At 46.7% G+C, this 25,361-nt stretch overlaps 1 protein-coding gene across 2 annotated transcripts in view; it reads left to right on the top strand.

Annotated features, from left to right (window-relative positions):
- Positions 1-20,587, top strand: part of GPR156 (G protein-coupled receptor 156) — a 61,410-nt gene extending 40,823 nt beyond the window's left edge. The window contains exons 5-9 of one of the 2 annotated variants that reach the window (XM_007450514.1): positions 1,877-2,002; positions 3,009-3,104; positions 6,668-6,904; positions 14,472-14,630; positions 19,186-20,587. In XM_007450514.1, the coding sequence (XP_007450576.1) occupies positions 1,877-2,002; positions 3,009-3,104; positions 6,668-6,904; positions 14,472-14,630; positions 19,186-20,532 (1,965 nt within the window). In that variant the 3' untranslated portion in view covers positions 20,533-20,587. The remainder of the gene's footprint in view (positions 1-1,876; positions 2,003-3,008; positions 3,105-6,667; positions 6,905-14,471; positions 14,631-19,185) is intronic. The other variant, XM_007450515.1, reaches the window with a different exon arrangement.
- The last annotated feature ends 4,774 nt before the right edge of the window (positions 20,588-25,361 follow it).

Here is a 25,361-nt window from a genome sequence, read left to right on the forward strand (position 1 = left end):
GATTTTCTATATAGATTCATATCTTCTGTAAAAGAAATTTTCTTTTCAATCTTGTATGATGGCACTGGCTAGAAACACCAGTACAGTGTTCAATAGAAGTGCTGAGAGCAGGCATCCTTGAGTTGTTCTTGATCATATGGGGAAAACATCCTATCTTAGTCAAAACTAAGAATGATGTTAGCTGTAGTTTTATCATAGATGCCCTTTATCTAATTGGGGAAGTTCCCTTCTATTCCTATTTTACTGAGTTTCTATAAAGAATTAATGTTGGGTTTTGTCAAATGTGTTTTCCTCTATCTGTTAATCATATGATTTTTCATTTTTAGCTTGCTCATATGGTGAATTACATTAAATGATTTTAGGATCTCAAACCAACCTTGCATTCCTGAAACAAACTCCACTTGGTCATTATGTATTACTGTCTTATATTGTTGGATTCATTTTCATAAAATTTTGTTTATAATGTTCGTGTTCATGTTCTTAAGGTATGTTGCTCTGCAGCTTTCTTTTCTTATAAAATCTTTTTCTGGTTTTCTAACAGGGTAATGGCAGCCTTGTAGAATGAATTGGGAAGTATTCCCTCCAATTCAATTTCTGGAAGAGTTTGTGTATAATTATATAATTGGCATTTACTTATGGCATAGGTATTTCATTTACAATAGTGTGCTTCCAGTTCCCCACTCTCCAATCTTTGTGTTGTTTTTACTTTTACATATGTTACAAGCCCCACACAATTGTTATTAGTTTTTGTTTAAACAATCAGTTATGTTTTAAAGATATTTAAATAGTAAATATCAATCATATATTTTTCTATGAAGTTAACATTTCCAGAGCTCTTAATTTCCTCGTATAGATCCCTATATTCATCTGGTATTATTCTCCTTTTACTTCAAGGATATCTAACATTCTCATGCAAGTGTGCTAATGCTGAATTCTTTTGGCTTTTGTTTATCTGAAAAAGTCCTTATTTCACCTTTATTTTTGAAAGATATTTTTTCTGGATATAAGATTCTAGGTTGATATTTTATTTTCTTCAGTTGAAGATTTCCCTCTACTGTTTTCTCACTTGTCCTTGTATCTCATGAGAAATCTGATGTCTTCCTTATCTTTGTTCCACTATACATACTGTGTCATTTTTTACTAGTTGATTTGAAGATTTTCTCCTTATCACTGGTTTGGAGCATTTTGGTTCAGCAACTGATTTGTTTTTATCTTACAAACACCATGAATCATGTAACTAGTTGTGCTTCCTTCTTTTCATTGGTTGTCAAAAATGCAGACCCATGTTTCTGCCTCAGTTCTTGAATGGTATGTGCTCTCCTCACCTGAGCATTCATCATAATTCTCCTTATTGTCTCTTTCCTTAATATTTTTCATCCTGTTGCTGCATATATTTTTTAAATTTTATTTTTGTAATCACAAAAATAACACATTCTCTTTGTATTAAGTCAAATGCTTCACATATGTTTAAAGAAAATGCTAGTAATCTCTCCTCCATCACCATCATCTCTCAGTCTGACCCTCCAGGTTAATGGTTGTTAATAGTTTTATGTAAAAATTTCCACATCTCTCTATGTGCTATATAAACATATAGAAATAATAGTGTATTTATTTGATAATATCCCTTGAATCCTTTGTGGGAAAAGGCAGGATATGGAAGGGACAAACAAATGAAAATGTTTAATGGTGCTAATGATGATATGCACATAGAACTCACTGCATGTGTTTAGTGTCTTTTTCATCTTTGATGGCTGGATTTGAAGCCCCTTTGGAAGGTTAACCCTGGAGCCTTTATCTCAGAGCACATAGGACAGTCTAGCCCCTGTGTTGTATAGCCAGTGAGCAAAGGAAAGTTATGACCTTGACTCTTTTGCAGATAATCAAAGACCTGCAGCTCCTGGGGTTGGTGGCAGCCCTGGTGATAGCAGATGTGATCCTGCTCATGACGTGGGTGCTGACTGATCCCATCCAGTGCCTCCAGATTCTCAGTGTCAGTATGACGGTGAGGGGCCCAATCCCTGGAGAATCTAGTTCCTGAACTGGAGGGACTGGCTTCTGTGGGTACGGGGGGGGGGTCCTTCTCCCAGTAGCATTCACTGTGTGGACATCCTCCCAACGAGAAGATAAATGACCCAAAGAGGCTGGTGAGTCAGGAGCTGTGGCCACCATGAACACCTGCCCCTTGTCTGCAGGGTCTGCTCTGCTCCCACTGCTCCTCCCGCCCCAAGTGTTTTCCAGCAGCAACCGCTGAGACGTCAGCAAACAGAGATCTGCCTGGCAGTTATCTCTACTTCCACCTTATCAGTAATGAGAGTTTTCAGCTACAGAGAGCTTCTTTACCCTAACTGTTGAAAGGTAAAGGTAGTATTCTGAGGTGTTCTTTGGAGTCAAGTCAACCCCAATTCAAATCCCAGCTCTACCACTTACCAGCCTTGGGAAAGTTACTTAACCTGTCTAAGTCTCTATTTCCTCATAGGTAAAATGGAGATAATAATACTACCTATTTCATAGGGCTGTGGTGAAGATTAAGGGAAACAATGCAGGTAAAGGACTCAACTGTGCCCAGTATATAGTGTTCAATTAATAGGAAGCATTATATCTCCAGCCTAACAAAGGAGCTGAGGAATACAGCGGAATCTTGACGGTGCAGATTCAATATTGAAGGTTTCAACTGTTAACGAATAGCAGAAAGAGGATGTGAAATAATTTGTAATTTTGCTGATGCACTAATTTGAATCACTGTGGTAGCAAAGCACATAACAGGGCTAAGCCCTGCTGGCACCAAGAATCCACATGTCAGCCCAACTTTGTTGTCTTTTCCTCCAACTCATGGTTACTCTCACTTAGATTCTAATGGAGTCACCTAAATGTTATAGTTTTTACATATTAAGGGAGAAATTATATGCTATATAGGATTTCACAATCTAGAATGTTTACAAAGATCTGCTGTGTATGTGTGTTCCTGGTAACTGTGGGTGCCCTCAGTCCTGACTCTGTGTCCCTTCTAGGTGACAGGTAGAGACGTGTCCTGCTCTCTGACTAGCACACACTTCTGTGCTTCCCGGTACTCTGATGTCTGGATTGCTCTCGTTTTGGTATGCAAGGTTGGTAACTTCATCTCTTGGGGATACTATCTCTCTGTTACCAACAAAATGGATATAAAGAGGAATTATAGGAATTAATGAGGTGATTTCTGCAAAGAGTATTGAAATCAGAAGAGACCTCTATTGATGCATACATCTCAAGGCCATGACCCTTATTATTTCTCTACTCTATTTGTTTTGAGGGTCACGTTTCCAAATCTTTGGACTCCCTCATTGAGTCCTCCCCCAAATCATGTGGAATTCACCCACTCTTTCTCCCATTTCTTGGTCTGTTTTTTTCATTGATTTGTCAATACCAGTTTTCTCCCCAACTACCTGCAAGGGGAATTACAAGGAGACATTCTAGCCAGCTTAACCTATTCTCTTAAGTGCCCTTATTACTCCTCTTGGGTCTTTCTTCAAGATTTGTGTCAAGGTAACCTGCTGCCTTCCACTTGCCTAACTTTCTTGCTCTGATTGGAAGCATGGCTGGCCCTAAGACAAATGGCAACATCCATGGTGTCCTTTGAGTGGTTCCAGCTGCCTCAGAGTGTCTCCCATACTGCCCTGAATCTCCCATCATTTGACTCATTTATCTCTGTTAGATGGCAAAAGGAGGATATTATTTCCAGAGGGTACAGGATACTATACAGGGCACTAAAGGAGAACCAGCTATCCTGTTAGCTGGTTTTCAGCTTGGAGGGACAGAGAATCTGGCTTGGGGCGGGGGAGGCGGGGAGTGGCCTGGGGAAGGTCTGTTTCAATGAACAGGTGAGCCCTGCATGGCAGGAGGCTGCCTGTTGAGTATTAGGAGAGAGGGGCCTGGTTGATTGATTGCTGGCAGAGGAAAAGGAGGTCTTATAGAAATAGATGGCCTCTAAAGGTAAACTTTACTCACTTCACCACTAGGAAAGTGTTCAAGTGGTTGCTTCTGAGAAATAGGCCTGAGGATGGGCAGGGCTGGGACAGGGAAATGTTGCTTTTTAACCATGTGCATATATTACTTTGATAGAAATATTTTTAAGAGAAAATGGTAGGAAGTGAATAGCTTTTGATCTCTAGTTTCTTACTAGTGGTTAAGAAAATGAGTTTCAAAATATGACAGAACAGGGTTTGAATAATGACTCAGCCCCTTCCTAGCTGACCCTGAACCTCATTTGACCTCCCTGAGCTTTGATTCCCTCATACGTGAAATGGGGATGATGATAACATCCTCTCAGAAGGGTTCTAAGTTTTGAAAGGATTAATGCATGTTGAGATTTCATTCACTCCTGGCCCATAGTAAGAGCTAAATACATGTTAGATGCTTTTATTATTAATCTTCCACTGCCCACCCCTGCCCGCAGACAGTTCTGAAAGCACAGTGCCTTTCCCATTCTTCGAGCCCCTGTAGAATAGCACATCCTTCCCGGCACAGAAACCCAGCACTTCCCCCATAGCAACTCCCTCTGCAAGTCAACTTGATTTATTTTCTCCATTGCCTTTTATATAATCCCATTTCCATTTTATTTCACTGCAATATCTTTCTATAGGACAAAGAAAGAAAAAGGGGAAAGAGTGCTGAGCCATCAGGAAGGTAACTGAGCCAGGCCCCCATGGGCTCCCTGTTCGGGCAGCTCCTGAGGAGGACCCCAAATCTGCACATTAAGTCCCCGGACTGCCACCCCACGCTTCTCAGCAGTGAGGGCGAATGACACACAAATATCAGATGTGATTCACTCAGACACGAGTCATGCGTATATAGATGCTTTATTCATACCTGATTCCCTTTTGGAAAGAATTTTTTTTTTTTTTTTTTTTTTTTTGCGGTCCGCGGGCCTCTCACTGTTGTGGCCTCTCCCGTTGCGGAGCACAGGCTCTGGACGCGCAGGCTCAGCGGCCATGGCTCACGGGCCCGCCCCTCCGCGACATGTGGGATCTTCCCAGACCAGGGCACGAACCCGCGTCCCCTGCATCGGCAGGCGGACTCTCAACCACTGCGCCACCAGGGAAGCCCTGGAAAGAATTTAAATGGAGTTAAAGCATTTTAATAGAATCAGATTTGAACATTTCAGAATCATAGAATTAATTTTATTCGCCTTTGATTAAATTACTAATGATCTAACTCTGCCAAATGCCACCTGATGGCGTCAGTTATCCAAAAGTTAGGTCCCACTGGCCTGCTGACTTGTATGTCCTCTAGTCGTTGAAGATCTCAGGGCGGCCACATTTGGCCCCCTTTAGGACACTGAGCATTTGGGGCACCCAGACAGCATCTCTGCTGTGCTTACTCCTTCACTGTAGGCACAGCCAGTCCTCCAAACAGTTGTCTTAAGGGCCATCCCTGCAGATGGAGTTGGTCAGATCGTGTGATTTCAGGGCCACTGGCAGGTACCCTGCTGATACCTGACCTTACTTTTATTATTCTCCCTCTGAGTCCCTGTAGTTCCCACCCCACCTCATCCCCCGTGGCAGCTTCATATTCTGTGTCATAAAACATTGATATTTGTGTGCTTGCCTTAAATCTCCCAACCAGATTGAGCTTCTTAAAAGCCAGAACCATGACTTCCACTTGGCAACACTGCTTCCTGCCCTACACCTACCCCAGCACAGAGCTTTGCCCCGAATCAAGCGAACATATGTTGAATCTATATATTATGTATTATTGATTAAAGCTTTGATTTCTGTTAAAATGTAGCTCCTTCTAGGAGAGGCAGCACTTTAAGAAGCTGTGAGCCATTTTCTGTGTAGTACAAATGAGAAGTCTGAGAGCAGGTTTACATTCATGACAAAGAGGAAAGAATAGGGCCCTGGGTTCTGGGGGGCGGGGCAGGGAATGTCACAAAGAGGGTGAAGGGTATAGATGAGGCCTTTGCTGCCTGTGCCTGTCCCATGGTCCTGTCCAGGTCCCAGCCTGCCTTTGTTCTCTTCTTTTTTCACTCTTCGTCTCCCATAAACACCCACTGGCACAGAGCTGCTGCTAGCCTATAGAGATCCTTTGTGTGAATTAGAAAAAGGCATCCCTTCTGGGCAGATGCAGTCTTGCAGGTGCAGGGCTTGGCAAGCAGATGGTGCCTTTGGGAACATTAGAAAAAAGAGCCCCTTCCTCCAGTGCTTCCCCTGCCGTGGCACATGGCTTGACAAGGGGACCACAGGGCTATTTCAGCTTCTGCGTGCCCCTCAGCTCCATGCAGTGCAGAAGCACCCAGTGGATGCGGAAGCCCTCACCACCAGCAGCATGGTGCGCCCCTTGCCCTCCCAGTGCCTGGCAGTCCTTTCTGTAGGGCTCCTACCTGCATGTCTCATCGTGTCCTGTACCTCATCCTGGCAGAGTCCTCTCTGATGGCTGACTTGCTGACCTCTGATCAACTAATTCTCAGAGCAGAGGAAAATGAAATTTATCACGCATACATGAGGTGTAAGGGGACCACCCTAAGGGTAGTCCCAAATGCTATCTTAGTAAATCCTCCTCATAGCAACCCTTTAAGGTGGGTCTTATTATCCCTATTTTACAGGTGAGGAAATTGGTCCCAACCCTACTGCTCCTGGACCCCAAGCCTGATATTTCACTTCTCTGAGCCTCCGGTTCTTCTCTTTGTCTCCAGGGCCTGCTGCTGCTCCTTGGGGCCTACCTGGCTGGCTTGACTGACCACGTCAGCTCTCCTCCTGTGAATCAGTCTTTAACCATCATGGTTGGGGTCAACCTCGTGGTGCTGGCTGCGGGGCTTCTTTTTGTGGTCACCAGATACTTGCACTCCTGGCCCAACCTGGTCTTTGGACTCACGTCTGGAGGTATCTTTGTGTGCACGACCACAATCAACTGCTTCATCTTCATTCCCCAGGTATGCTCTAGGGAGAACTTGGAGGACCAATCCACCCCATCATTCCAGAGACTTTGCTGGGCGTGATAAATTGTTCCCTTTGTTTCCTACTGAGACTTTTGGGTGCCATTGATTAGAGAGTCAGAAGGAAGGTGGGGTTCCTAGTGAGCTGGCTCCCTCTGTTCTTCCCTCCTCGCTGTCCTGAAGGAGCCACTCTGCTCCCCGTCGGCAAGAAGGGCTGACCAGAGTAGCCAAGTAGTGGCACCACTTCCGCCCAGGTGGCTGCCTCACAGACCTGCTTTTCTACCCACCCTCCAGTCTGCTGCATGCATCCCCAGTCCCCCCTTCATCCTGATAATGTCATTTCTTGTACTAGCCTGGCAGTGAGGAACCTTTCCTTCTTTCCTGTTTGCAATTGCACATTCAGAGAAAAGTACATTTGGGTCTTTATGAATTTTAAAATGCCTTTTCTTTCTTTTTAATAAAAAGAGGAAAATGTAGAACATTCCTTTTCTTTTTACAGTAAGGAAAAAGTAAAAACTAAATTTAAAATGTATATCTTAACCATAATTCAAAAAGAGTCATGTACCACAATGTTCATTGCAGCACTATCTGCAGTAGCCGGGACATGGAAGCAACCTAAGTGTCCATTGACAGATGAATGGATAAAGAAGATGTGGCACATATATACAATGGGATAGTACTCAGCCATAAAAAGAAACGAAATTGAGTTATTTGTAGTGAGGTGGATGGACCTAGAGTCTGTCATACAGAGTGAAGTAATTCAGAAAAAGTAAAACAAATACCGTATGCTAACACAGATATATGGAATCTAAAAAAAAAAAAAGGTTCTGAAGAACCTAGGGGCAGGACAGGAATAAAGACGCCGACGTAGAGAATGGACTTGAGGATACGGGGAGGGGGAAGGGTAAGTTGAGACGAAGTGAGAGAGTGGCATGGACATACATACACTACCAAATGTAAAATAGATAGCTAGTGGGAAGCAGCCGCATAGCACAGGGAGATCAGCTCCGTGCTTTGTGACCACCTAGAGGGGTGGGATACAAAGGGTGGGAGGGAGACTCAAGAAGGAGGGGATGTGGGGGTATATGTATACGTATATCTGATTCACTTTGTTATAAAGCAGAAACTAACACAACAATGTAAAGCAATTTTACTCCAATAAAGATGTTAAAAAAGTAAAATAAAATGTATTTCTTATTATGAGGATTAAGAAAAAATCAAACAAGGGAGGAAGATAGAAGGAGAAATATCCAGACAGCAAACAGAAAGAAAGGGAGTCAGAGAGAAAGGTGAAGGAATCCATAAGCTCTGAAAGGAAAATGATGTTAAATTATTCACGTTATGCCCCAGGGTACCACTGAGCCACATACATCCAAGTTAATGAGCTTGGCATTAAGCACTTGTTTTGTGTCTCTTCTAGTTCTCTTTTTCTTCCTCCCGAGGCTTCCCTCATCCCACGACACCCTCACTACCCTATCCTTATTCCCAGTGCAGTTACCAGTTGACCATGTATGACTTCTCCATGAGGGAGCTAACTGGTAATTAAAGTGTTGCCTGATGGAGGATGGGAGTGTATTTATAAAAGTGAAGAGTGCACTTTGGGGCACGATAGTATGACACAGGCAGAGGCCCTTTACTCTTTTTCCCTTTCATAAATTCTCATTAAAATACTCAAGAGGATGAACAAATATGGAAAAATCTGTAGCAGCAGCACTGAAAATCAAGGATGGGGGCTTCCCTGGTGGCGGAGTGGTTGAGAGTCCGCCTGCCGATGCAGGGGACACAGGTTCGTGCCCCGGTCCGGGAAGATCCCACATGCCGCGGAGCGGCTGGGCCCGTGAGCCATGGCCGCTGAGCCTGCGCGTCCAGAGCCTGTGCTGCGCAATGGGAGAGGCCACAGCAGTGAGAGGCCCGCATACCACCAAAAAAAAAAAATCAAGGATGGGCATTGCCTCTGACCCAGAAACTAGAGCAACTTGCAGTGAGAGGCCCGCATACCACCAAAAAAAAAAAATCAAGGATGGGCATTGCCTCTGACCCAGAAACTAGAGCAACTTTTGCTAAATCTTAATGTTATAAGAACTGGATTGAAGGAAGCCTTTGAGAGCTGAGTCTTATTTGTCTGGGATGTAGCAGAAAAGGGCTATGAAATGCCAGGGTTGTACCTCCCTGGGAGATGGGTAAAAGAGAGTGGAGAGGAGACTTTTGGGAAGCCCACTCCTTAGGCCCTGGGGCCAACATTGTTGATTGGTAACCCATCCACCCATTGCCAAACCCTTTGTTCCTTGATTCACCTCTACTATATAGACTGAAAGAGCTAAACACTTGCTTTGCCAGCCTCCCTTGTAGCTAGGTATACCCATGTAACACAGTTTTGAACACCAAAGGTTTTCTGGGAGGCTTCTGAGAAAGCTTTTGCTTTCCTAAAAAAAGCTATGGGGGTGGCTGTCATCGCCTCTTCTACTTTCTTCCTACCTTGAATGTTTTTGATGCTTGAAGTTATGGCAGCCATCTTGTGATGATGAGGGAAAAGCCAAGAGAATGTATTTATTATATACCAGGAAACTATAGCTTTTCCCACGTAAGACTATAAATTCAGGGGGAAAGGATCTATGAAGAGATTCTGCAGTTCACAATAAAAGGACCACAAATTTCTGAAGATTTAGAGAAGCTGCCTTCCTCTGAAGTAAAATAGAAGGTTTTTAGAAGGGATCTGATTAGTCTTATCAATAGGATTAAAAGGTTATTGCCGCTCTTTGACTAAAGTAAACCATTATGAAAATGACATAATCTTAGATCATGAAATATTGAATAAGGATGAAAAAGATTGTGTTAAATTTAAAATGCCAATAGAAGCATTGGATAGGCAGCTGCACATGGCAAAATACTGAATTAGTGGGTTAATTTAAGGAAACAGAAAACAAGGACACAGGGAAAAAATGAGAGACTAGAGAATGTGGAGAGCAGGTCTAAGGATATGATTTAAAGCTAATAGGAGTCTCTGAAAGAGAACAAGATAATTTAGAGCAGAAGTAATCACCAAGGAACTATTAGAAGAAAGCTTTCCTGATCTAACACAAGACCTCCATCTGAAAATTGAGTGAATCAGTAAACTCCCTGATGTGGCCCTACTTAGGTTTCCTCTCTCCACACTCGCCTCTGTCCCTCTTGTATCCTAAGCCTCAGATACAAGATTTCCACTTTCCTCCGTGTTTAAATCCTCAGGACCTGGGACCATAGTGATATTTAGGTGCACTTCCATCTTATACACAGACATAAAAATGCAAGATGAAGTTCATCTTGGAATCTGTCTTCTGGGTTTGAACTAAGGACAGGCACTTGGTTTGTTGAAGTGGGAGTGGAAATGGAATTATTGGGACTGGGGTACCGGAACTGGGCAGATGGACTGTGTTGGCCTTTCTCTCTCCTTCTCTCTATCTCAGTCCTCCTAGCTGTCTTGAGCTTCCTTTCTCATACTGTATCTTTTCTATTTTCTCTCTCATGCTTTTCCTCCTCTTGAACTGACCATGATCTGAAACAAAAAAATATATTTTATAGTCAATTGTATTTTAGGTATAGGAGGTAAATTGTTTTTCAAAATATAAAAGTAACTGAGGTTTTTCAGGTTTTCTGTGTGCCCCTGAATTGATTTTCCCTTCTGACTCTGTGGCCTTTGGTTGAAGAAAGATTCTCCCTGTGAGATCAGAGACTGGACATTCCCAGGACAGTAGGACAGCTGAGCGAATTTGGAGAAGTGTGTGAGGAGAGCCACAAGGAGAGGGAAGGGAGCAGGGAGGCAGGCTTCTTTCTTGCTACTGAGCCTTCAAACTGGACTGTGATGGGAGGGATTTATGAAAGCAAAGGCACAGACTCCTCAAGGGCAGGTAGGCAGTGCCAGAAAGCTGGGTGAAATGGACAATGTGACTGAAGAGCTAAGTGAACTAAGTAGCATTCTCCACAGGCCCTCAGGAAATGCCTAAGTGTTTACGCCAAACGCTGAGGTCATCACCAGTAGTGAGCCAGCCTCTGCTTTTGTGACTTAGATGTGACCCATCCTCCCTCACACACACACCCCTCCCTCCACCTCTGAGAGGCAGGTGGGTCCTGAGGTAGGACATTATTTTATCCTCTAAACCCACAAAGTGTCTCATCTGCTCCTCCAGGAAGGTACTCATGACTTCCTACTCTGCATCATAGTCCTCTGTAAATGTCTCAGCACCTTACCAGACAGATGAGCTTTTTAAAGGAAACTTCCTTCATTTGTCCATGTATCTGTCCATCCAAATATTAACTGTTGGGAACAGGCAGTTAAACACATGGCCTCACTCTAGGTCTAGTTGGGAGCTGACGTGAAAGGATTTATAACCCCTGTGTTATAGTGTTGGAGGACGTTACACGATGTCAAGGAAGGGGTACCCCAGCCTGTCTGGGAACTCAGTGACACCGTCTCAGAAAATGAGGTGCTTGGGCCCACCTTGAATGAGGAGTAAGAAATGTTCACAGCGCAGACTGGGGTAAAGCAGTGGGTGGCATTTCCGACGGGGGAAACCCTCTGACAGAGGCAGAGAGGTATGAGAGAGAAGAGGAGGTGTTTGGAACACCGTGAGCCCTTGCTCTTCTCGAAGCACAAATTGAAACAAGGGGAGAGTGGCAGGAGGTGAGAGAGGCACATGGGGTGAACTTCTGAAGGCCCCGGTGCACCCCATTAAAGACCCGAGACTTAATCCCACTGTTTGGTTTCCTATTGCTGCTATAACAAATTCCCACAAACAGAGTGCCTTAAAACAATACACATTTAATGCCTTATAGTTCTGGAGGTCAGAGATCTAACATGGGTCTTATTTGGCTGAAATCAAGTTGTTAGTAGGTCTGCGTTGCTTCCGGAGACTTTGGGGCAGAATCTGTTTCCGTGCATTTTCCTGCATTTTCTTCGATCCACGGCTCCTTCCACGTTCAGGGCCAGCAGCACAGCATCTTCCAGTCTCTCTTTCTGACCTCTCTTTCCATTGTCACATCTCCCATCCTGCCTCCCTCTTATAGGGACTCTTGTGATGACATTGGGCCCACCTGGATGATCCAGAATAATCTCCCCATCTCACAGTTTTAAACTCAATAACGTATGCAGAATTCCTTCTGCCATGTAAGGTAACATATTTACAAGTTCCTGGATTGGGAGCGAAGCGTCTTTGGGGGGCCATTTTCTGCCTGCTACACGCACATACCCAGATGCTGAGAAAACAAGACTCCCTGTCCTTCTGAAAGAAGGGCCATGGGGAGGTCCTGAAATTATGACCTAAGGGTCATTTCTAGCCATATTCCAGAAATCCTGAAGAGTCAAGCCTTAAGGACCAGGACCTTCACAAACGGGGAATTAAGGGGGAGGGGGTTGGAGGGGCAGGGGGCTTTAGTCAAGGGCCACCCTGGCTCCACCCAGCCAGCTTAGGGCAAGACGGACCAAAAGCCTTGGAAGTGCCCTTACACCAATGTTGAGCAGTTCTTCCAGCAGCTCTGCAGGGAAGGCTTGGTCTGGAGGTGCGGGGGGGAGAGAAAGGAAAAGCTGTGCTGCTAGGGAAATGAGGGGGCCCTGAGGAGACAGAGATAGTGCAACACTGCTAGGGCCAGTGCTAGGAGAGCAGCACTGGCGATCAGCACCATCCACCCATGGCCGTACAGTGACCCTGTAGTGCTGGGCTCCAGTAGCTCCTGAGCAGGGTGTTGAGAGGACAGCACCCTGGGGAGGGGCCCTTCAAGAAGGGCATCTGACAGGACAGGTTCCTGGCCCGACCCAGCACAGGTCACACAGACTCCTGGTACCATGAAGGACTCATGCTGAGTTAACAGAGGACCCAAGAGGACTTGGGCAGAATGTGGTATTGAAATTGATGGCAGGATTTAGAATGTTATCTGAGATTTACCAAATTTAGGTTACTTTCCATAGTCAGAGCTCAGTAAATGTTTGATGAGCAAACAAAGACATCCCAGGATCCCTGTGAGGTTCCCCACAGGTATCTCAGCATCATTTCTAGAGCTAAGGTCCCAGAGTGCCCAGCGTCCATCACTAGGGCTCTTAATTATGAGAATCCCTAAGGGAAAAGATGCCTCCAGCACTGTGGCCTCCCCTGGCATCACGTCCCTGGCATTCGCCAGGAGGAGACCGTGTCCCACAGGCTCAGGAGCGTGTCCCTGTTTGTGAATGTTCTCTGTTCAGTCCCATCCCTGTTAAACTAAACTGGCCTGTTCATCCATAGACTGGTTCTCAAAACCAGTATCTCCTGAAAAACGTTCCCTAGGACCCTCACAGTTGACAGTCTCTCTCATCAGCTGTGTTGAGGACGTGCAGTGTGGCACAGTGCCCTCATTACAGCTGTGACTCTGATGCTAAGTAGCCATGTGGACCTAGACAAATCCTCCTCCTCCTGAGTCTTTCCTCATTTGTCAAGGAAAAAAGACAGATCGCAGACCTGATGTTCTATCATTTTTATTAATTTTTATTGACACCTGTGGTTTTCTGTTTCTCTGAGCCTTGATCACTGACTTGGGTTAGAAGTCCTCTAGAGGGAACAAACGTATGGACACAAGCAAGGAAGGCAGGGGTGGGGGTGGGATGAACTGGGAGATTGGGATTGACAGGTATACACTAATTTGTATAAAATAGATAACTAATAGGACCCTGCTCTATAAAAAAATAAATTAAATTAAAAAAAAATTCCTCTAGAAGGATGGGGTTTTCTTTTTCTTTCTTTTTTTTTTTGCGGTACGTGGGCCTCTCACTATTGTGGCCTCTCCCATTGTGGAGCACAGGCTCCGGACGCGTGCACGTGGGATCTTCCCAGACTGGGGCACGAACCCGTGCCCCCTGCATCAGCAGGCGGACTCCCAACCACTGCGCCACCAGGGAAGCCCTATTTATTTTTAACTTTTTTTTCTTTTTTTTTTTGCGGTACGTGGGCCTCTCACTATTGTGGCCTCTCCCATTGTGGAGCACAGGCTCCGGACGCGTGCACGTGGGATCTTCCCAGACTGGGGCACGAACCCGTGCCCCCTGCATCAGCAGGCGGACTCTCAACCACTGCGCCACCAGGAAAGCCCGGACCTGGGTTTTTGATAGCAGTAAGCACACCATCACTCAACACATGAGCATAATTAAGAAGAGTGGCATACAACTAAAACCAGCTTCATTTGAAATACAGTGTTTAGATTGCTTAACCCCCCTGTTATAGCTCCTAAACCCTGGCTTGAGAATGTGGCTCTAGAAGTCCACCTCAGCTCTGGTTTTCTTTGACCAGTCCAGCAGTGGGTTGGTAGATGGGTCCAGCCGATTGTTCTGTTTCATCGACCTGTCATCTTCTTCCTTTGGCATTTTTAAATGTTATAACCTTTACATTCTCTAAACCTTCTGTCATTGCTGTCTGTGAACTTTCCAGAGTAAAGTACATTTTGAGGAGAGAATAGTTTGTGCATTTATCTATGATACTGTCATTCCTTGGTGTTTTTGAGGAAGAGTGAGAGAATGTGTTTCTGGGTGTGTAATTAAATAAATAACATGTGTTCTTTTATCCAACAGCTGAAGCAATGGAAGGCATTTGAAGAGGAAAACCAAACAATCAGACGCATGGCCAAATATTTCAGCACTCCCAGCAAAAGCTTGCACACCCAGTATGGTGAGGAACAGAGTTGCCACGTTAGAGGAGAGAAAAACTCCATGGAGAGACTCCTCACAGAAGTAAGCGAGACCCTGCCTGCTGGATTCTCTATAAAGAACTCCAGTCATGCATTGGTGGGCCCCATATGCCTCATTGCTAACATTCTTTCTCCTCCTCCCATTTCCCCGATTCCTAGCCATTCTGGTCTCCCTTAGCGGCAAGCAAAACCTTAACATTTCCTCAGTGCCCCTCCCATTGCTGACCCTCACCCACTTCATTCATTCATTGGACAGATGTGTGCCAGGCTTTGTGCTAAGTGCTGATGAACAAAACAAACAGAGTCCCTACCTTCATGGAGCTCACAGTGTAGTGGAGGAAATAGATACTGATCAAGTAGCCATATAGTTATAAATGGTGATAAGAATTATGAAGGGAAAGATCAGAGTGGGAAGAAAGAGTGGTGAGGACAAGGAAACCTAATTTAGAGTGGTCGGAAAAGACTCTCTGAGCTGAGAGCTGAAGGTTAACTACAAGTTAGCCAGGCAAAGAGTGCAGGGAAAAGCATTCCAAGTGTGGGGAACAGCATTGTAAAGGCCCTGAGGAGTAGTGGATGCTAGCTTCTGCTGTGTGATACATTCTTTCTTTACATAGAGTAGTGCCCTTGTTTCCAAGATCCTATGGGGCTCCTTACTGTCTCTTCCAGGTGCTAACTAGAAATGTCAATCATCCTACCAACCCAGAAAATTAAGAGGTGTCTAAAGATGGGGAGGAAGGATGAATAGAGCTTCTGAATATCACAGTAGCGCCCAGTCCTGTTTCTGGGACTGGGAGCCCCCCAGTCCTCTTTCTTCTGTTCTTCAGCCAGATTTGGCACCTCTCCCAGAACTGGGTAGAGTGATGTGGGCTTGAAGAAAGCACATGGGAAAGCTTGAGGCTGCACTGCCTCAGAGAGGAGGCATAGGGCCCAGAGGAATTAGCCAGTTTTTTCACACTAACTAAATTATATTCCATATTTTTGTTTTAGTAGAGAACATACCTGAGTAGGTGCTATATGGGAAATTATGCTTTTTTGTATTGGACTGACACTGGGTACCAATAGTCCCTATGCGAAAGGATGGTGTGATGGGGACCTAAGGAATGTAACCAATGAAGGGATTCAGCTCCCCAGGTACCCTCAGTCCCTCGCACCATTCCCTTGGTTCTGGACCTTTTTTATCCATCAGAGCAATACTTGTCCATTTCTTTACTATTTATCAAGCATTCAGGACCTTTTTTCAGAGCCAGATTTCTTCCCACCTGGCAAGGAAGTGGCACTGCCATTGATATTCTCTGAAGTCTTCAAAGAAACATTTTTTTTTTCAGCTAAACAGAAGGCCAGAAACTTGGCGAGAACACCCAGGATGGTTTTCATTCACAATCAGCTAATGTTGGAACAGCCAAGTGGCCTGACTCTTTAGCCTTATGGTAATTTGTGACGTTCTTTTTGTACTCCTGCCATGCTACCCTGTTTCCCATGCAGTGACTGAACCCGCTCTACCAAAAAGATGCCTTGAGTCTGCAGAGGCAGGGCCCTAATAGGGAGCAGATGCTTAGGTAGTAAAATGCTGGACTCCTGTCCCCGACACCCCACACCTGAACACCTTTCCCAGGGCAGGCCTGAGAACGAGCAGCCCATCCCAGAGCCCTGCGGCAGGCCTAGAGAGTTTCCGGTATCTGAATCCCCAGCTCCAGCACTGCCCAGAGGATGAACACAAGAATCTCTCCTGCCTCCGTAACCCCAGCTTCTCGGCCGCATTTCCCTCCTCTGCAGCCCCTGTGCTGCCCCAGTGTCCTCCTCCTACTTTCGCACCATCTGGGCAGTCCATCTTCTCATTCTTGCCCCCCTTTCCCCATGGCAATGGCCCCCAAAGACTGTTTGGGGCAGCATCCATCCCTGACATCCCAGGCTGTGTGGAGGCCAGCAGGTAGAACCTTCCCAGAGCTTGAAGAACCTCCCTTCTACGCTCTGCAGCAGACGAAACTCACCTTTACTTTTCTTCCTTGAAACACAGAAAGAGGGGGAGATTCCATTTCTCCCTGTGGCCTGCACCTTATGAAACATGCCTGTGGATGTTTTGCTTCCCTGGGTGTGCCAAAAGTGATCATAATAAGCTCGCTTCAGTGCAGCTGCCATGGTCGGTCAGATTTTCGTCTCACAGTGGCAAACCACACTTCTGATTAGTATGCAGCCATGGTGAAAACAGAGTCCCACTTCCTTTTCTGTAAGAAGGGAGATTTACTGATTAGACTGATGTTTCTAAATCTGTCACCAGCCAGCTTCAGATGTTTGGTTTGCTAGAGAAGAGTATTATTCCCAACTCAAGGTTTATACTGTTTTCCTATACTCTAAGGAATTTGTGGATAAGGCACAAAAAGGCAGCACTCATATGGTAGTTCTATCTGTAGTTTTTAAAGGAACCTCCATACCATTCTCCATAGTGGCTGTACAGGGAGATCAGCTCGGTGCTTTGTGACCACCTGGGGGGGGGAGATAGGGAGGGTGGGAGGGAGGGAGACGCAAGAGGGAAGAGATATGGGAATATATGTATATGTATAACTGATTCACTTTGTTATAAAGCAGAAACTAACACACCATTGTAAAGCAATTATACTCCAATAAAGATGTAAAAAAAAAAAAAAAGGCAGCACTCAGAGTTCACTTGCTGGGGTAGCTGTCATCAGCTGATGGCTCCCTCCCAACTCTGTGAGGCGGTAGGGCCTCCTGAAGCCAGCGTGAGAATGTGCCAGGTGGGCTTCACGAGGAAGGGCTGTTGAGGAGGAACAGAGTTGGGGTCCCTCCGGTGCAGCCAGCGCAGTCACCCCCGTGAGATGCTCAAAGAGATACCTGGCACCACCCAGATATCACGAAGAGCCTGAGTGAATGTCTTCCTGTTACTCACCCGCTCTGCTCCTGGCGAGTCCCTGAGTCACCTACACTTCCGCGACAACGCCCAGCCCTTACCGCTCTGGCTGAGGAAAAGGGAGAATGAGCAGGCAGGTGCTCAGCTGCAAGTCCTCCCGCTTATTCACCAGTTGCTCACTGGTTCGGAACTCTCTCCTGAGGATAAGAGAAGTCTAAACCAGGATGAAACTGGGAGTACCAATAATCAGAAAAATCACCTTCCTGCTTATAAGTAGGGAGCAGTAGGTTTGCCATGGAGTTGCTGCCAGAAGACTCTTGCTGGACTAGTTTACCTAATTTACTGTTCCCTCAAAGGTTCACTTCTGGGCAACTCTTCCATATCTACTTGAGAAGAAACCACAAATTCAATTCATAGGCAAGTTGTGTCAGGAATCCAAAAGAAGGGAAACATCCTTTTACTTCTAGGGCATAATAAATGGATGTCCAAATGCTCATCCTCAGCTTCTAAAGAGGATGACAGGAGAGAGGCAGCATTTTGGTATTTGGACAAGCACTTCTTATTATCTTCTCCAAACTCTCGACCCCGTGTCATCTGCCCCAAGACCCATCAGTTCCCCACGATGATCTCTCTCCTGCTCCACTGCCTTTGAACATCAGAAATTCCAGAAGGTGGACATCAGGTCTGAACCAGACGATCAGCTGCTGTAGCACCGAAGGATGCTCAGGGCACACCCACTGCTGTTACTCTTCCTCCTACTTCATGCCCCATGGTCCTGCAGTTAGAACAGGCACATCTCTGCAGCTGTCACCTGCCAGCCTCACTGGCACAGCCTGTTTATCAACTAACAGCCATGCAGCAGGTAGGCAGCTCACTAGCAGAACTGCCCAACTTCATTTATCTTCTGAGCTCCCTTCTAGTTCTACTGAATCAAGCTATCAGGGACTTAGGCCCAATAATCCTTTTTTTTTTTTTTTTTTTTTGAGCTTCTCCAGTAATTCTGATGCCTGCACTCCTTTGGGAGATACCGACAGCTGATAGTGCCACATGGTAGCTTTGGCCTCCTACCCGCACGTTCCAGCCGAGGGAGGTGATAACACCAACCTGAGATTCTCATTCCCCCCTAACTGCCCCCCACCACACCCCTGGCTCCAGTCTTGTCACTTTGGCCCAGGAATCTCCATCCTTCTTGTTCTTCCCATTTTCTAGGCTGTTTAGCAAGTGGCAAAATTCTTGTTTCCCTATTCCTTCATCCCCTTCAGAGATGCCTCAAGGTCATCTGTATTTTGCAGAAGTATGATATACCCAGAGTTGGACCATCCCAAACACTGTTCTGACTGGTGTCCTGCAGAGTGACCTGACCCCCTGTGTTCTGAGCAAAGTTGAGAGGGTGCTGCAGCAGCCAGCAGGCAGCTAGACTGTGCCTCCCCTGACCGCCCTTCTCGCAGACAGTGCCACAGTCTGGGGATGTATGGGGAGACTAAGATCATACAACAATAAATCATAGTAAACCGTTATTGAGCACACATGGCAGTTATTGTGCTAAATGCTTTGTATGCATCATCTCATTTCACCTCAAGGAGGGACCTCCTCAGAGCCTAAGATCACCAGCTAATACGTGGAGAAACTGGGATTTAAACCAATGTCTTCTGATGCCACCCTTTCTCCACCATGGGAGACAGTGTGAAAGCCCTCAGCAGCATCTTTTGTTGATGGTTTTGCTTTTGTTTTACAGAAAAATGCTGTGATTGAAAGCCTGCAAGAACAAGTAAACAACGCCAAAGAGAAGTTGGTGAGGCTGATGTCAGCTGAGTGCACCTATGACCCCCCCGAAGGGGCTGTCCCTCCTGCCTCTTCCCACAGCAAGGACATCCTGGCTGCAGCCCCTCCCCATAGCCTAGCAGCTCAAGGGTCTTTGAAATGTCTCCCTGACTCTCTGAGTGATACCAGCCCGGCCACCCAGGACTCCCAGAGTACCTCAGCACCCGCCTCAGGTGTACAAGGCCTCAAGGGGCCTGTGAAGGACACCAGCCCCTCGCCGGGGCAGGAGAAAATTGCTGCCTCTCAAGACTTTTCTGACCATTTAAATTTGGGCTGCAGCCAGAAGCCGCGGGCTGAGCAAAGCCAGGGTGTGGAGAGAAGAGACCAGGTACCCATGGCCCTCCAGCAGGGTCTCACGCCAGGCGGAGAAGGCTCTGTTCCCCAGAGACAGGGGCAGCTGGAGAACTCAGAGGGGCCCCAAGCGCGACCGTCAAGGGTGAATTCAGTGATCAGGGAGAAGCTTCAGGAAGTCCTCCAAGATCTGGGCCTGGGCCCTGAGGCTCCCGTCCCCTGCCCCCCATCCTGTCCCCAGCAGCCCTGGAAGAGCAGTGCCTGCCACAGCCTCCAGAAGATGCCCCTCTCCAAGGAGCTGGGCTTCAGCCCGTACATGGTGAGGAGAAGGGGCGCGGCACAGCGGGCTCGCTCGCACTTGCCAGGTTCTGTGCCCTCCTCTGTGGGGCGTCGGGTAAACAGGGCTGGTTCTGGGGCACGCACTGGGCGAAATGTGCAGGACAGGGAGAGCCCCTGCCTGGACCACCAAACTGCAGATTCCAGAGTAGCAAGACCCTCTTCCGGGAAGCCTTTACTACTCCCAGCTCCTCAAGGCAAGCCAGACTCCCCGGAGGGCAGCAAACAGTGCCAGACAGAGCCCCAGGGAGCCGAAGGGAGCCACACAGCCCTTTCTCACCAGCCTTCTGGTCCTGGCCGGGCACTGTGCCCCGCTGCCCCACGCCGAGCCAGAGCCTCACCAGACCTGCCTGAGCAGCGGCTGCAGCGGTCCCCAGCGCCCCCAGGCTGCCCTTCCCTGTCTCCTCCACGCAGCTACCTCGACACAGAATCCAGCAGCTCGGATGAGTTCTTCTGCCACTGCCACAGGCCCTACTGTGAAATCTGCTTCCAGAGCTCCTCTGATTCCAGTGACAGTGGCTCGTCAGACAGCGACCCTGAGCCTGCTGGGAGGCTGGCTTCCTGGGAAAAGCTGTGGGCCCGCTCAAAGCCTGTCGTGAACTTCAAAGATGACTTGAAACCCACACTGGTGTGAACAGCAAAGCAAGTCTGGACATAGAGCTCTGCCCGGAACAAGCCATACCATGGCCTGTTGTGGCCTTCGGGGAATAGACCAGTGCCTTGCACTGGACCGGCCCTTACCATGGTTCAGCTATGCTCACTTGAGCACTGTGGTACCTGGAGCACTTCTCAATCTATACAAAGAGGGGTATTGCCTGTCTTGTTCCTACCTCACCGCATTCCTGTAAAAGACTCCAGCCGAGTGCCCATAAAGGATACCCTTGGATAAAAGGTGCTAAATGAGCACAGAGGGTCTTCTGTCCTGGTCAGCCTATAATGTACAGAACTATGTACCAGATGGATGGCTGGGTGGACAGATGGAGAAATGGAAGGAAAATTTCTGCAGAACCAGAGTTGTGAACTGTGATCCATCAAACTGGCTTTTTGGTGGCAGACCTGCTAGGAAGACATCTCCTGTGTCTTTGGGTGGCCCACTCTTGGCAGGGGGTTGTTTTGTTTCTGCTCAACTTTGTGAACAGCACCACCCCTAGGTCCCAGCTTCCAGCCAGACTCAGCTCAGAGCCAACTGTACACCTCTATTTGGTGTTCATGTCTTTATACCATTGTGGCACCTCAGCATCATCCCTGAGACAGTCAGGTGTCCATGGGGCCACAGGTGACCCAGATCTCTCTCCTGGGCTCAGATGGCACCAGAGGCCCACCGCATTGACTTTGTCAGTGGTGCAGTTTTGCAATAGCAGGAAGCACGCACTGACAATCTCTGTTGAGGTTGGGGAGGCCCTGTTGGTCAAGATGATGCCAACTAGGGCTACATGACCACTGATGGCTACATAAACCTAAAAACAGAAAATGGGAAAATAGAAAGGAAGAAATGGGGGAGAAGGTAGGAAAGAAAACAGGTTTTGAACATTTACCTTGAGTCTAGCATGGTACTTAGAAATATCAAGTATCGGTAATTCCTTATGATAAGCCCATGAAGTAGATACTCTCGTTCCCACTTTTACAGATGGAGATGATGAGGCTTAGAGAACTGAGATAGCGTCCCCAGCGTCACATTGCTGGAGAGGGGCCCGTGTAGGAGCCCATGTGAGACTTGGCCACAGCTCACAGGACTCCAAGTGGGTAGACTTCCCTGGGGCACATCTCTTCACTTGTTCTTCTGGGAGTGGCGGGCAGAGCATGGCAGGCCAGACAGCAAAGCAGGGGTAGCGTAGGAAGCTGCAGTGCACTCGCCCTGCAGTCCAGGATGACAAAACTGGGCCCCTCACCTCGGGAAGCAGCCCTCCACTGCCTCACTGCCTCAAGGGCCCACTCACACCTCCCACGGCAGCCGGTGAGTTGGTGAAAGATAAGTGCCAGGATCTCATCTGCTGCCAGAGCCACACGGAGAACACAGCTGGGTCCACTTCACTTGTTGCTGAGCTAGTTGTTGTTTACAGGCTGTTCCCTGCCTGTTCACTTGTGCGTGCATCTGTGTGTGTACTTATGCTTGTGTGCAGGAGTTTGGGCCTCATTAGGTATGTCTGGAGGGGAGCACGTGGCTTTAAATGTCTCACAGAAGATGTGTCACAGACTCTTGGTGGCTGCTGACACCTTGTGAATCTCCAGACACTGGACCAGGAGGCCCTCCTGGTAACACAGCGTCTTCTATTGTCTACTTTTAAATACAAATACCATAATTTATTCTGCGTGTGGGCTTGTAGTTTCTGCTTGTGCTGTTTGTATGCTGTCCAAGTGAGACCTTAATAAAAGAAATGGCTCTCAAGGCAAGTCTCTAAAGAAATTGTAGTCTGGGGCTGGGGAGGAGGGGCACAGACAAGACTGAACCACCCAAAGGAGTGGAAATGCAGCAGCCATTAGAGTTGCTGCTGGCTTACCCTGGGTTCCAGGTGTATCTTCTATACCACACTTCCATTTGTAACAGATTCTTCTGTGGTCTCCCCGTGCAGCTTCCTATCCCAGAAACACCTGCCCCAGTGGGTAGAGGAAACTCTGGAGACCCTCAGTTCTTCCCACCCAATGGGTATCCTGTGGTTGGGCTCCACCTCCTTCAGCTCCTTTCCGCCCAGTATGTCACCGCTAGCAGCCTACTGTTCAGTAGTGTGGACTATGCAGGCTCTAAACCTGGCAGTGCTTCTCTCACTCTCTCTGCTCCTACACCCTCAGTTCCCTCATCCCAGCCCTTCCACATCTCCATCTCTCTTCTATCTAGACTTTCTTTCCCCTCTTTGTGCATCTTGTGAATGACTCATCCCTCAAGGCTCAGGTAGAGCATTCCCAGGTAAAAATGACATCCCCTAGTTAAATGAAGAAAGATGTTTTGGGGACCATGCTTCACACTTCGTTGTACAGAAGCTTCTAGCATCCATTTTTCCTAGAATGACTTTGTAACACTTGCTAGACTTTGTTGAAAAGATGGAGAATCTACCCTATATCTCCCTTATTTATCATTTGGTTTGAAAACTGTATGCCAAGCACCACAACTTCCTGCCCCAGAAAACTGTCTCCAAATCTATTGCTTACTGTGTACTACCCCCGCACCCACTCCTCACCAGCTTCTTGCCTAGATCTTTTACTCAAGACCAGCTAATCCAGTGATGAAATTCTTGGAAGGATCAGTATGCCATGACTTCTGGCCCGCCCTTGATTGTCATGCTCTTGAAGAAAGGGCAGAAACTTGGTGCAAAGAAATCCTAGAGAAGTAAACATTGCCTCTGCTGTTGTCATCGGGGCTATGCCTGTCTTTGTTGGTCGTAAGGTCTGGCATGAAGCCCAGCCTGCTTCTCACCCAAGTGTATGTTGCTTTGCTGATTGAAATCTTAGGGTTGGAGGTGTCCAGCCTGATCCCAAAGTCTGCCCCTGTCTCTGGCCCGGGTCAAACTCTCTTTCCTTAAAGGATCAACTTGGCCTCCCTGGAGCTCAGGAGAAAAGAGCATCAGATGTAGGAGGCATGTTTTTAACGAACCATTTCACTTTGAAAACGGTAAAGAGAAAAAAAAAGTCAATGAACGTTCCACAAAAATCTCTTCTGTGTCTATATTTATTTTATTATATTTAGATGTGTCTCCTTCACAGATTGCAAGTTCCTGAAAGCACTGAGTGTGTCTTCTGCATCTTTGTATCCTCAAGAGTAGCCATCAGAGAGCTTTGCACAGAGTATGAGCCCAGTAAATGTTTGATGGATGGATTTCTGGGCAGATAAGTGGATGAAACAGAGGAAAACAAACAAAGGAAGGCAGGGAACCTGTAATGCAGCAAAAAGGGAGGCAGAGCCATCTGGCTTCACTGCCTTTCAATGAGGTAAGAGCAAGAAACAACATCACTGAAGAACCCAGAAGTAACTGAATTCTGAAAAAGACAGTACTTTAAGTCTCTTAGAGGGAGGTGGGGTAGAGTGACAGAGTTACTGGAAGAGAAACAAAGTTACTGTGTTAAAGGTGTTCTCTTAAAGATGCTTTCTTCACAGGCTTGTAACTAAGTAGCCAGCAGTACTAGCAGGAGGACAGTCTGTTCATCTTTCTCACCATCATCTTCCTGAGTCCTCTCTCCCAGAGCCCCAAACAAAGCAGTTGTCTCTGTTCCCTCTGGCTGCTGCACGTCTCCCAGTGACAGCCTCTGGGCTTTGTTAAGGGAGGTCTAATGCAGAGATGGCAGCTTTGGGACTGAAAGCAGGAGAGAGGTTACTTGTCCTCAAACTTTGCTCTTCCTCACCTCTGGTACCCAGTCTGATCTCTTTCTCCGTGAATTGTTTCTGATGTTAGCATCCCCAGCCAAACTGCATTTGAATAAGGGAACATCTTGGAATGTTCAGTTCACTATCAAGGTCACAAAGAGAAAAGAAATGCCAGTGTCACGAGGCAAAATAACCTGTTATGAGTTTGACAAGATCTGGGTCAATGCTTCCCAACCCTTTTCATTCTTTGACTTACCTTTGGATGTCTAAATATACTAGCAAGACATGTAGGTTCAGAGAATACGTGCTTGGGAAGGGCCCTGGAAAGGTCTGTGGGTGACTAAGAGAAAAGCAAGAGGGCATGGAAAAAGGAGGGAAGGAGGGCAAGAAGTGCAGAAAACCGAGAGAGAGATGAGGGAGATGTGGTGAACGAGGAAGGCAGAGAACCAAAGGCACCCTGCTTAGCTTTGTCCGTGGACATCGCCTCTCTTGTAAATGAATGTGCTGGCTCCGGTCCGAGCTGAGAGAAAGTGGGGCTCACTTCTATGAAGAAGGGCAGGGAAACCCTTGCAGAGCCCTTTCTTTAGTGTATACGTAACCATTGGTTCATTTCTCTACTTTGCCGCTAGACCGTGAGCTTCTTGGGCCTGCAACTTGTTATAATTATCTGGGTGTACCCAGCACTCAGCACTGTGCCTGGTGCATGGGTTGATGCTCAGCAGATGTTTGTCAAAAGAAATCAAGAAAAGAGTGGCCTCGCCAGAACTGTCTCAAGGAGGCCACTCATAAGAGCTGAGGTCACCTGGGAAGCAGGGCTTAGATGTCTCATCACGGACTGAACTACAGTGCTGTTGATTCACTGAAGTTTAAATGCTCTGTGATAGTGCCCATACCCTTTCTCAAAAGAAAGCATTTCAGATGGGCTCTCTTCTCCACTAATTTTTGTACAGTAATTTTCCCCATGAACTGCCAGGGCTTAGAGTCACCCATGTGACTGTGTGACTTTCAGCAAGTTGCATAACCTCTTTGTAGCTCCCCAACTGTAAACTGGGATAATAACCCCTACCTCATATAGATATGAGGGTTAAATAAGTTAATATTAATTATTGATTTGAACTCTGCCTGGCACATAGTAAACATTATATAAGTGTTTGTCTTAGAAAGTTGTT

The sequence above is a fragment of the Lipotes vexillifer genome, unplaced genomic scaffold (assembly GCF_000442215.2).
Source record: "Lipotes vexillifer unplaced genomic scaffold, Lipotes_vexillifer_v1.1 scaffold1106, whole genome shotgun sequence".
Classification (NCBI taxonomy): Eukaryota; Metazoa; Chordata; class Mammalia; order Artiodactyla; family Lipotidae; genus Lipotes; species Lipotes vexillifer.